Below are 11888 nucleotides of genomic sequence, written 5' to 3'. Positions count from 1 at the left end.
TGATTACAGGCTTTGCCAGCCCTCTCTGTGAAGGTTTTGGTGTGTCCGATTTGGCATGTCCTGAGAATGATGGTCGTACTGAATGTCCCATGAGCTTGAATACCCTGTAGGCATTAGAGTAATCTTTTACATTGCACTTTATAGCAAATAATTATGAAGCAAGCCATTACTTTCAATGGCTTTTGCTTAAAGTTTGTATGGAAGGTTTGTCAGTTTATTTGACTACAGTCAGGCCTCATTATTACGAAACTCGTTATAACAACCTAATGAATGTAACAAAGGTATAGCGTGCTTCCGTTAATTCTACTTTGACGAGACCAACAATATAGATCGAGTTACCTGGTGGGTCTAATTAAACACAATGCAGAAAAAAAGCCAAATGCACTACTGATTCATTTGGCAGTACTTGACCGATTCTAAGACGCCCCAGAATCAAACGTGCTCCCGCTTTCTATGTGTCCAAAGTAGAAAACTAACGTAGCCATAGCATCAATGCCCCGAAACAAAGTAGAAATCAAACGCGCACCCGATTTTTTAGCAAGAAAAATGGGTAAAGGTCCAACATGGGTTACAGTGGCGGCCGGTTTTCTAAAGTCACCTTCTCCCCAATACAGTCGTATAATGCAGCAAAGTATACAAACGCGGTTTCCGGCCCAATTTTACTGGGGAAACTAAAAGAAAGCGTGCGTTAGAAACGAGTAAATACTGTAAACAGACATTGCTGGCTACCATTATTACTTGAAAATCTTCATAGGGCAGGCCGAAATTAACTCTTTTTTTTCGACGGCAGATGGTATGGATTAAATATATGGTCGCATACATACATTCACTGTCCCATATATGCTCTGCCGATGCAAACGCTGCTAGAAAAGAGGTCGATTTTGGGGTGAGGCGCGTGCATACTGCCTGGTCAAGTTCGAATTATTCGGCGAATGCAAATTTTAGGATCGGATTAACAATAGTTTGTGTAAAATGTACGAGCGCCGGCCGGGACCTTGTCGGGATAGAATTAACCAAAAAGATAACATTAACCGGAGCCGCATTAACTGAAGTCTACTGTAAAATACTGCGCAGGAAAATAAAATGACGAGGAGATATATATATTCACACCGCTGACTTTACATGTATTCCGTTGTACCCAACTTTTCGGTCGTACAAAACTCCTTGCGCGTGACCAAGTGACCACGCGAGTTCTGAAGCAAGCATTATGCTCATTGTAAGTTCAAGCTGTTTAGTTTATGACTGCCGACACATGCCATCCATCCTAGCCATGGTCGCAACGTTTATTTGGAAGGAGAGAACACGTTCAATATTTCGCACGGCTAAATCTGGCCAAAACTTTGTCAAATGTTCGGTTGTTGCGAGCGACGCTAGCGCCCCTATACGCACATCCTCGTGGTTACCAAGACAGCCAAGACGCTGCTGGCGCCGTGACGTTGAGTTTACGATTGCGTTTAGGAACATGGAACGCAACTTTTGCGTGATTGCGATTTGTAATAACGGACACATACACGCCCCCTTAACCAAAAGGTAGCTGGGATGTCGGCGAGCGGAACTGGCCTGTTGCGTGACCGCAGGAATGAGCACTTTCGGACGAACATCAATCGTAAGTGAACCCACAGCGCTGTATGAACGCACGTGCGCGGTTCTGTGCCGGTGCATCCCGCGTTGTTGGGAGAAGTAAAGAGTTGCTGCCCCGAGCGTTTCTCGACGATCCACTGCGCACAGCGTCCCTTCTTCTTTCGTTAGTCTTCCAGGTCGTTAATGCAGTTGTGAGATCGTTTAAAACCGAAGCCGGCCACCCTCACGTGTTGTGATAAACGCCTTGGCAGTGAAGTATGTCTTGTAACGTGGGACAGCGCTGGGTACGTGCTCTCATCATCAGAAATTATAGTTGAAGGAGTGTCTTGGATTGACAGAATGGAGCAACAGTTCTTTATGGCCACTCTGAATGGTTCGAGCGCGTGCCGGCTTCTCGATTCCGTTTAAAATTGTTTAATCACGTGACTATTTTCAGATGTCGTTTCAGAAGATCGTAGGCTGGTGCGAGCGATGTCGGAGCGATGGACTGAAGAGTCCAATACTCCTTTACCCAGTCGGACCGACCGAAGCAGTCAAGATGTGCAGCAACATGGAGGTAAGTCCAAAAACTCGCGTTTGGTTACCGGCAGTCAGCACTTGGGGTGAAAGACGTAATTAACATGCATAGTGAGACAATATAATGAGGGCAAAGTGCGCGTTTTTGGGGAAAACGATCTCCCGCACTTTCATATTGCGCCGTCCGAGTTGTAACGGTTTCTTTCCTCCGAACAACGCATCGAGGGATATCCTTGCGTTAAAAATAACAAATGAATTAAACTGGATTATGATGATAAAGAAATAGACAATAACAAGGGGGAAGGGGCGTTATGGGATAGACCGCGGTTATTTGGAGATGCCGGGCGGTTGGGAACAGCGGTTGTGCATGTCAGCTTTAATATAATCAGATGGAAATTAATTTGAATAGTCTATGTGTATGCCCCACGAGGCATCAGCTGGTGGTTGCAATTGGAAATGGTGCAATAACCCAGCCGGGCCAGTTGGTTCAAGCTAAACTTTCGAACTTTGGGCACCATTTTCATGATAAGAAAATTATGCAAAGTATGTCCTACTTTGCAGAGAGCAGCACAGAAGTAAATAATGTCTGGTGCGGTGCAAAAGGCATGTATTTTTGCAAAGTCCACCAGAAATTGCTGCAGTAGCTTGAGCCGTAACGTAAGCTTAACTGGGCTTAACAGGGCTTAGTGAATATCAGCATAGGCCGGACGGCACAGCACCTGGTGGCACCTCTTCTATCTTGTAGCTTATGTGCATTTATTATTTTTACTGGTGCGTGTTCAAAGATTGCTAAAAAGAATTTGCATGCGCTACCAAGTTTGGAGAAGAGCCGAAGAGAGCACTTGCTCGCACAGTGTTATTCATAGCATTGACATCTGCAGGGTAGAAATGGGCAAAGATGAGTAGCGTGGTTTTGCTGTGGTTATGGGAGTGATGCAGTCGTTGATGTGTGTTTATAAATTACATAGTTTGCCTGCACTGCTTTAACACCAATGTTCCCCATGAACATGCCCTGCTGATTTGGTGCAGTTCAGAGAAAGCTTTTACTATCATTTAATGGTCTTGTTAATAAATGTATTGTTAGTATTCAATGATTTACCATTTTATATGTGTGTCCCTTTTAACCAGGCCCATTCCTCCATCTAAGTTGTACCACCTCATGTGCAAGTGCTGCATACTGTATATGATCCTCAGTATGCAATTCTTTAATCTTGCTCTAATTATGTGTGCATTACGCATAGAACCTCATTATATAATGTGATTAAATTACTCATCATTTTGGTTTCTTTACCAGAATGTATCCTGTATGATCACAATCATGTGATCCCTTATTCAGAACAGCACAAATATGTGAAATTCATAGGTACCTGTGGTAGTTAGTTAGGCCCTGGGGTTTCTCACCAATATAAAAGTGGCCTCCCTCTATGCTGTTTCCCCCAGGGAAAGGGGGGGATGGTAAGTATCCACTCCATAGCTATAATGAGTGTGACCAGGTGTGCTTTCAAGCCACCGTCCTGGTTTCGTGCGACCAGGATGCCCAAGTTTGTCTCACTACAGCCCCGAGGGAAGCAGCATTTTTTCGTGTCTAAATGTTGACATAGCATTCTTGTACTACTTGCTTCAATTTCTCAGCTATAATAATTCCAAACAAGATAGAAGTTTATATGAAGATTGAGGTTTGAAATGTTCAACAGTGGTCGAAGAAGGAATGCCGCTGCATCCAACATTTATACAAAGGACCTTGCCTTTGTTCTCTATTACAATAACGCACCTAGGTCTAATACTTAATAGCATTAGGTGATTTTAGTTAATTGTTGTGGTTAATTGCCACATCTTACTTCTCTGATGTACGTCATTGCTGACACTGTAATTTCGAAGAAATGATCACTTTATTAAAAGAAACACTATATTTAAATATTAAAGTATTCAATGAAACATCCGGTATAATTCTGGATAATGCTGAATCGGATACACACTTGTGTCAGTGCAGATGCATATGTACTCACTCACAGGGACAATAAAGGGAAAAGTTATTTGAGCTGTGTTAGTAAGTTACCCATCCAATATACCAGAAAAGTCACAAGAACGGAAGGAGGGTGGCGCCACCGCCTTGAAGTTTCTGCTCCAACACACTGTGACGACATGGATTTTGGAAGCGTCTGCTATGTTTAGTTAAATTTTCATCGGTAAAAATGGACTACATTGCATTCTAAATGAGCCAAGTACTAATTTGTAAAACTTAAGAACTTTTACTGAGCAACAATGGCCCATATGTGAAAAAATACTTTGAAATCTGTGACATCACGCTGATGTTACCACCTGGGGTTTCGCTCCCGAAATTAGAAAAATTGAACTTTGACCTTCATTTAACATTTAATGATCGCCATATTTCCAATTCAACAAAATCACCAATTCAACAAAATTAAAGTTCTTGAAAAATGCTTTATCAGTACGAACTGATTTAATGTTTCTTTCTAGTGTCTTAAGGTTGGTCAGATATTTTTATTGTGACCCCAACATGAACACTGGCACATTCCAGTGTTGGAACTTGTGTTTATTATAGCTTGTATTCCAAATTCAGTCATGTTTACTGAAGCAGCATTTTAGTAAAGACACGGTTGACATCTTTACCTGTAGTTTGCCAGTATGAAATGATCTGAACTTCTCTGCACTGTAGTTGCACTTCCTTCTTACTGAGTAAGCTTGCAGCTGTTCATTGCAGTTTATTGCATTGCATGAAGAAACCTTCGTGTACTTTATCATTTTATCCAAACACACAGTGCAGATGTTTTGCAAGCTTATGTAGCATGTTTTCTCAGTCATTATTTCGAGCAAGTGTTTAACCATTTATTTTTCTTCTTTTCTTCACAGTGTTCAGACATGGTAAATGGCATCATTCAGGCAGACGTCGTCAAGATAGACATGCCCAAATTGCGTGAAATTTTCACGGAGCCAAGCCCAGTTGAATGGTGTGACGATGATGGAGGATATCATCGTCATTGTGTCAAATTGGCCAAATCAAGAACCAGTCCTTCAGCAGGTTTGGACCCAAAGGATCAGAAGAGCAGAACACATCATACTTCTGCCACCTCTAGTACAGCAAAGGTGACCACTGGACCCCTCCAAAGACATGCTATTGATGTTTATGACAAGGTGCCTACTGCATCCAATGCCAACACTTCACCGGACTTGGACCCAGAAAATTACAGGGATAGGTTGTGTCAAGATACCGCTGTTTCCATCAGCGGTGACGCAGTACAGGCAACTGCCAATCCATTTGGAGAGCCCACAGTTAGCGTTGGTGACAGTGAACCCATTGCATTGTTGTGTGTTGAGCCCCCAGGGTACGTGAGCCCAGTGAAACACGTGTACAGGACATGTAACACTTCTCCTTCTACCTGTGGTGGTGCAGGACAGGTGTCCATCAAACCAGTCGAAGAGCCAACCGTCAACATTTGTGACAGTGCAGCCAGTGAATCACTGTGTGCCGACTCCGAGGTGTGTATGGACAAAGAGGAACGTGTCTGTAGTGCACGTGATACTTCTGCATCCACCTGTTGTGAGGCAGGACATGTGACCATCGGCAACAGTAGAGTGCTTGCTGTGCCCACTTCTGGCAGTGCACCCATTCAATCGTTCGGCGCTAACACCTCGCTATGCATAAACACGTGGAACCATAGGTACAAGTCACATCCTTCTATCCACACGCCTGCTGCGGCCGTAACAGCACCAGTGAGAGTTACCACATCATCATCTGTCTCAGCTTTTGATGACTCGCCCACCATCTCCCCGAGTGCAAACACATCGTTGGAAGTGGAGACGGAGAAATGCAGTGACACAGGAGGAGGTCCTGTTTTCTACACGTCTCTGATACCCAAGGGGGTGACAGTGAAAGTTGTCACTTCATCAGAACGTCCTTTCTGTGTTGTTAATCATGAACCTTCAAGCCCTAATCTCTGCCCAGAGACAAAGCAAGAGAAAAATGCTGATGAAAAGTGTGACATGTTCAGCGTGTGTCAAATGGGAAAAGTACTTAAAGTGAAAATTGTTGCTACATCTGAAATGGATTCCTCTTGTCACATCTCTAATAATGTTTCAACTCCCACCCTCCTTGCAAGAGGTGTTATTAACTCATGGCAAGAGGTCATGCCAGGGGAACTAGAGGATGAAGTAAATTGTGCATTCAAAGTATATCCGCATCAAATGATAGAAGAGCCAGCGGCAAGGAATGTTTCTACGTGTTATCTCAGGAGTGCGAGAGCCTTTGTTACCCCAGTATCCTCATCTCTACAACTAAATACTGCAGATGGATATGCTGTAAAGCAGAAGGAAGTGATGAGTTCGCCATCTGTAAGCCTAGAACACAAGCATTGGGAGAGAACAAAAGTGCCTGTAGTTTGTGAAAGTATCTCAAGAAATTTAGAAAAAGGCCATGCATCATTTGGTGCTGCCACTGAAAGTGCAGACAGTGCGTGTGCCACGGAAAACAGTTCTGTGGAATTGACCAACGAGGAAGAGATGATCGTACCTGTTCCAGCTGCCATGGTAACTAACGCTGCCTTCACATCTGCGGGAGCATCTGACACAATTGACACAAACAGATTTTTTCACATGAGACGGAATTTGGCATTACCCTGTGAAACCTTATCCACAAATCTGTCTGCACTGCCGCAAGAACAAGGAGTTAGAAATACAGCAGACCACAATTTCATTGATTCAATGGGACATTGTAGTGATGTGTGTGACATGCTGAGCATAGCAGGCCAGCCGAAGAATGACCAGATAGCTAGTGAAACGTCAGAGCTCGCCAAACCTCTGGGGGAAGTGCGAGCTAATACTGAAACTGCAGGTAATCAGAAACCTGTCATTGTAGAAACTACGATAAAGTCTCAGAGTCAGCTTGATCGAAGTGGTGTAGGCATACAAGAAAGCTTAGTCGGAGTGGGCAAGCTTGCTTTGCCAAATATTTTTGCATCTTGTCAAGAAGAGCAAAGAGCCGATCAACACAACCTCACTGTTTCGAAGGACTTCGGCACTGAGCTGTTCAACTTGCCTAACAGAAGTGAAGCAACCTTAGCAGAAAACTTAACAATAGCAAGCGAAATTGAAACGTCAATGCAGCCACCTCAACCTTTAGAAAAATGTGGGGACGCGGAAAGTGTCGTCACTGACTATATTTTTTCTAGCCTGCCAGGTTCCCCATTGAGTTCGCAAAGTGTAAGTGAGGCAGAGTTACAAGAACAGTTGGCAGTAGTGGATAAAATGCCTTCAGTGGAGCTGCCCAGGTCTTTACAAAAAGAGGGAGAAGGCACTGACAGTGCAGTTCACTGCCATAAATCCCTTGATTTACCAAATACAGATAATGAGCTTTTCAACTCGCAAAGCATAAGTGAAGCAAGCTCACCAGGAAACTTGAGAGTAGTGATGGAACCCTCGACTGACCTAATCAGACCTTTCAATGAAGGAGGGGTCACTGAAGCTGCTGCTACCTCCAACAACCCTCTTGCTCCGTCTTGTGCAATCGGTGAATTACCTTGCCAACCAAGCTCCAATGAAGCAAGCTTACCAGAAATTGCTGCTGTAGCAGAGGAGACTATGTCATCGGAGCTACCTATGTCCTCGCAAGAAGCATGGATAAACACTGAACATATTGACAGCTGTTTCGACCCTGTTGCTTTTCCATGTGCTACTGGTGGACTGTCTAGTTCGCAAAGCAAAACAGAGGGAAACTTACCAGGAAATCCTGGGGCAATGAATGGAACACCCTCGATAGAGCTGAACAGATTTCTGCTGAAGAAAGGAGAAGGTACCGCAAGTACTGTCAACTGCTGTGAATTTTTACCTCAGTCTAGTGCCATTGGAGAACTGCCACGCTCGCACAGCATTGGCGAGACATTGCAAGCTAGCATCCTAACAACAACTGAAGCCATATCACGCCCAGAATCCTTATGTAATGAACAAGCAGATACCGAGGGTACGCATGGGCACCACGAAAACCTTGTCTCAAGGGCTGCCACTGGTCGGTCGAGTTCACCATGTAGAAGTGAGGCAAGCTCACCAGAAGGCTCAGTGGTAGCAAGTGAAACCTCTTCAGTGGAGCTAGTGGGGTCTCCACAGAAGGAACTTGGAGGCACTACACAGACAGACATAAAGCAATGTGAAGATTCTGCTGCATCAAATGCTATCACTGAAATCCCTGGTTTGCCAAACAAAACTGTGGTTTGCAAGCTGGGTCCTGTAGAGGATCCCCTTACAGCATCATTGCACATTGCAAATTGCATGTGGAATATGAAAACTTGTAGGCCGCAGAAAGTTGTCGTGCAGGCTGCTGGCACAGATTTAAGTACAGATACCTTGTTGACACAGGAACCTCCTAAGAATTCCATTGGCCTTAAAGTTTTGCACTACACTGTGTTGAAAAACAATGCAGGGAGTGAAGCTGGCTTCACTGATGGCTGTCTTTCACCAGCACCCTCTACTTTACCTCAGCCTCCTATTGGCAATTTAAAGAGAAAGAGGAGTCCATCAGCAACTGCAACTCCCACCAGTACTGCCAAAGCGGCTAGTAGTGCAGGAGCTGACTCTGGCACATTGCAGCAGCACACCTCTGCTGCATTGTTGCAGCCATTGAATATTTTGAGCAACAAGCCTTCGAATGATGAAGTGCAGGAGGGTGTCACGACGGTTTCCATGGGAACAGATTCAAATAGCAAGGCAATGCAAGCGAGTGGCAGCATGACTCAGGGGCAGCCCATTGTCTTTTCACTTTCGGGTCTACGGAAAAGAACGCAGAAAATTGTGGTCAATCTCCCACCCAACATTGTCACCACACGCAATACGCAGACTGCAACTGTTCAGAAGACAAGGACAAAAGGACGGAAGCCACCGGCCAGCACTGCAAGTGCAGATACAGGCACAAGTGCAGCAAAACAAAGCAAGGAGCAGCAAGAAAAAAACCCTACTCTGCCATCGGGACAAAAGACCAGTCGTACTGGTTGTGCAGTAATGGACAAGTTGACCACGATCAACCAAGCCCTGGCCATACCGATTACCAAATGTGCCACACTTGCACCCAATTCCAAGAGAAATGCAAAAGCACCGAGGCGAGGTAGTAAAGCCTGCTCAAATAAAAAGGTGAAAATGCCACAGAAGTGGCGGCAGGCAGTTCCAAGAAGAGAAATGAAACAGACTCCGAGCAGAAAAAGAAAAGGTAGTGTTCAGAGTGAGCAGGTAGTTCCAGACATCTTGCAACCTGTCCTCAGCCCCACGTCCAGCGAGCTCGACTCCGTAAGCTCAAAACCAAGCAAAAGCAGCTCATCTGGCACTTCCAATAATGCAGCTGGCTCCGACTCTACTTGTAAAACAAGGAGTTCAGCCTGGCAGTCCTTGAGCAGCTGCAAATCTGCCGAGGAATATGTACATATTATAAAAAACCGTCTGTTCCCAATCGAGGAGAGTGGGAGTGGGTTTCCTGGGTACCACCCTGTACTTGCAACCCGTCCACCTTACAATGGGGACAAGAAGTCACCTGTGATAGCACCAAAGCGTAGACGAACGACTGCAACGACTCCTGCGAGGCAGACAACTGAAGCAGCTCCTGCTAATGTTGGCGTCGAGCTAGAGCGCTACGTCTCCGAGTTGTCTACCTCCACGGACGTTAGTCAGTATGACAGTGTTCTGTCAGAATTGTTTGACTCTGTCACGTAGTCATGCCATGGCACCAGTTTCTTTTCACCCTCTTAAGATGTTAAGGGGCTTCGTGGCGCAGGCCACTGTGCATTGACCTGTAAATAAAAGTACATGGTTCATGTCTTTTTATTGCAAAATAGCCTTGTATTTGTTCTTGTGCTAGATGGGAACCCTGCTGAGACTGCACCAATGCTTCAGTAATTGAACATTGAAAGTTTTCATTCCAAAGCATACAAGGCTGTCATCATAGGGTACACAAAAACTGGTAGTGCTAAATTGTCCACTTGAGTTGTGAATGCTTCAAGGTATGAGTCTAGGCAGAGCACCACAATTAACAATAGTGTGTTCAGGTGCCACACCGTTGGCACAGCCACAAACAGCAATGGGAAGTAGAATCCAAACTGTGCGACAATGGCGGCAAGTGTCCCCTCCACGGTCTTTGATGTGCCGGGCCACTGGTGTTTTCCAAGCTTCGACCCAACAACTGATGCTGCAGTATCCCCTATGCCAAGAGCCACTGTACCGCTAAGTAAAACTGGCATTTTCTCCGGGTCTCCAAATCGTCCCGGAAAGAGCAGTAGGGACGCAGCACACCCAATGAACAGGTAGGTGGGTGTTAGAATGAATGCTCCGGCATCTTTTTCGTCAACAAACATGGCAAAAACGTTCTGTATGCACGGCCCTACTGGTGGAATCGACAACGTCCTAAATACCTCGAGGAGCACAAATACCCCGAGAATGGCGCCACAGGCAAGGTACATAAGGTCTGGATCTAATATTACTCCTGGTAAAAACACTGACACAATCGCTGCATGGAAAACTTTGCGCACCACAGTGGAACTTTCACTGTAGTTTGTAGTGTACCAGTACACAAACAGTCCTGCTATTACTAACATGACAATCCATGAGACCATAAGGCAAAGTCTTGTGTAGCTACTGAAGCAGTGGTACGCAAGCCAACTCAGGGGTTCTCCGTTGACCATGACACTGCACAGAGGATAGACGAGCAAAATTGCCGAGGTAAAAAGCCCCACATAAAACCCCGTCGGTTTCTGGAGTGCTTGTATTTTGGTTACTGCTGCCACAAACAAAGCAAGACTGAAGAGTCCTGCTTGAAGGAACCCGGCAGAGGCAGAACACTTGAGGTCACAGCGGTCTCTGTATATGATGTTGCACGCAAGGCTGCATCCGGAAACAACGACGAACGTAGTGATACCTTGGCAAACGAGCAACAGCTCGCCGTGAGTGAACGACTTGGGCGAGTAAGCCGGTAACGACGTCACGAGATAACTGAATGTCCCTGCCGTAGTCACTGCGGCCGCTGCACTCCACGGAAAAGAAACGCTAGTCGCTGTAACGAGTAAAGTCGTAGTCCATACAGTCGAAAGGGCATAGATGAATATGTTCGTGATCTTAAAAACAACGGCGAGAGACAGAACAAGTGCCTGACTGCAGACCACTTCGGCGAAGGTGTAAACATCGCCGTGTTCGTAGCTATTGCCAGCGGTGAGCAAAGAAAAAGGCAGGAGGAGGCTCAGCCACAGTCCGCTATCGGCGTGCGGCCTCTGGTTGAAGTCCGGTTGTTCAGACTGCTGCCAGCGCAGTAGGAGGAGCAGGATTACCAGAACTGCCACCACAGTCAAAGACTGTGCGACTCTGCCGAGGAGAACAGCAGTGAGAGCCACGCCGGTAGCGACGACGAAGTGTTCCAAGCGCATTCGCATTCCTTGGCTTGCGTCAGTCATGGTCAGGCCCTTAGTAGTAGGTGTTTACTGGCTGCGCTATGACTTACGGGACATCGGAATTCACTGATTAGCGCGTCCAAGACTCAATGCGCAGCTGCAGCAGGAAAATACGTGCACAAGGATTCACCTTCCGTCGGCGACGAATTGGCACGGGAGACGCCGTGTGTAGCTTGTACAGAGCACATCGTAATGCATCGTTCGTGCTCATTTCCATTTCGCTAAAAGCGGGGAAAGACCCACAACAACGAAATAAATGGCAGCTGCGAGGGCAGTAGCGGACTTCAACGCCAACAAGCCGAACAAGCAATGATGGACTCAGCGAAACGAAACTACAACGCGACCTACGAATGCCTACGA

At 45.7% G+C, this 11888-nt stretch overlaps 2 protein-coding genes across 3 annotated transcripts; one reads left to right on the top strand and one right to left on the bottom strand.

The window, feature by feature from the left end:
- Positions 1-1407: 1407 nt before the first annotated feature.
- Positions 1408-9923, top strand: LOC126536450 (uncharacterized). 2 transcript variants are annotated; one of them, XM_050183410.2, is made up of 3 exons: positions 1408-1606; positions 2018-2137; positions 4969-9923. In XM_050183410.2, exons 1-3 carry the CDS (start codon positions 1580-1582, stop codon positions 9802-9804), a joined length of 4983 nt encoding a protein of 1660 aa, XP_050039367.1. In that variant the 5' UTR covers positions 1408-1579; the 3' UTR covers positions 9805-9923. The 2 variants fall into 2 exon arrangements, with proteins under 2 accessions (XP_050039367.1, XP_050039368.1); XM_050183411.3 differs by lacking the exon at positions 1408-1606 and adding an exon at positions 1648-1865.
- On the bottom strand, positions 9895-11842 carry Dolk (Dolichol kinase). The gene has a single exon (XM_050183417.3). The coding sequence runs from the start codon at positions 11529-11531 to the stop codon at positions 10005-10007; it is 1527 nt and encodes a 508-aa protein (XP_050039374.1). The 5' UTR covers positions 11532-11842; the 3' UTR covers positions 9895-10004.
- Positions 11843-11888: the final 46 nt, after the last annotated feature.

The sequence above is a fragment of the Dermacentor andersoni genome, chromosome 4 (assembly GCF_023375885.2).
Source record: "Dermacentor andersoni chromosome 4, qqDerAnde1_hic_scaffold, whole genome shotgun sequence".
NCBI classification, from domain to species: Eukaryota; Metazoa; Arthropoda; class Arachnida; order Ixodida; family Ixodidae; genus Dermacentor; species Dermacentor andersoni.
The sequence above is the reverse complement of the archived record's forward strand: the minus strand, read 5'-3'. Positions and strand labels throughout refer to the sequence as shown.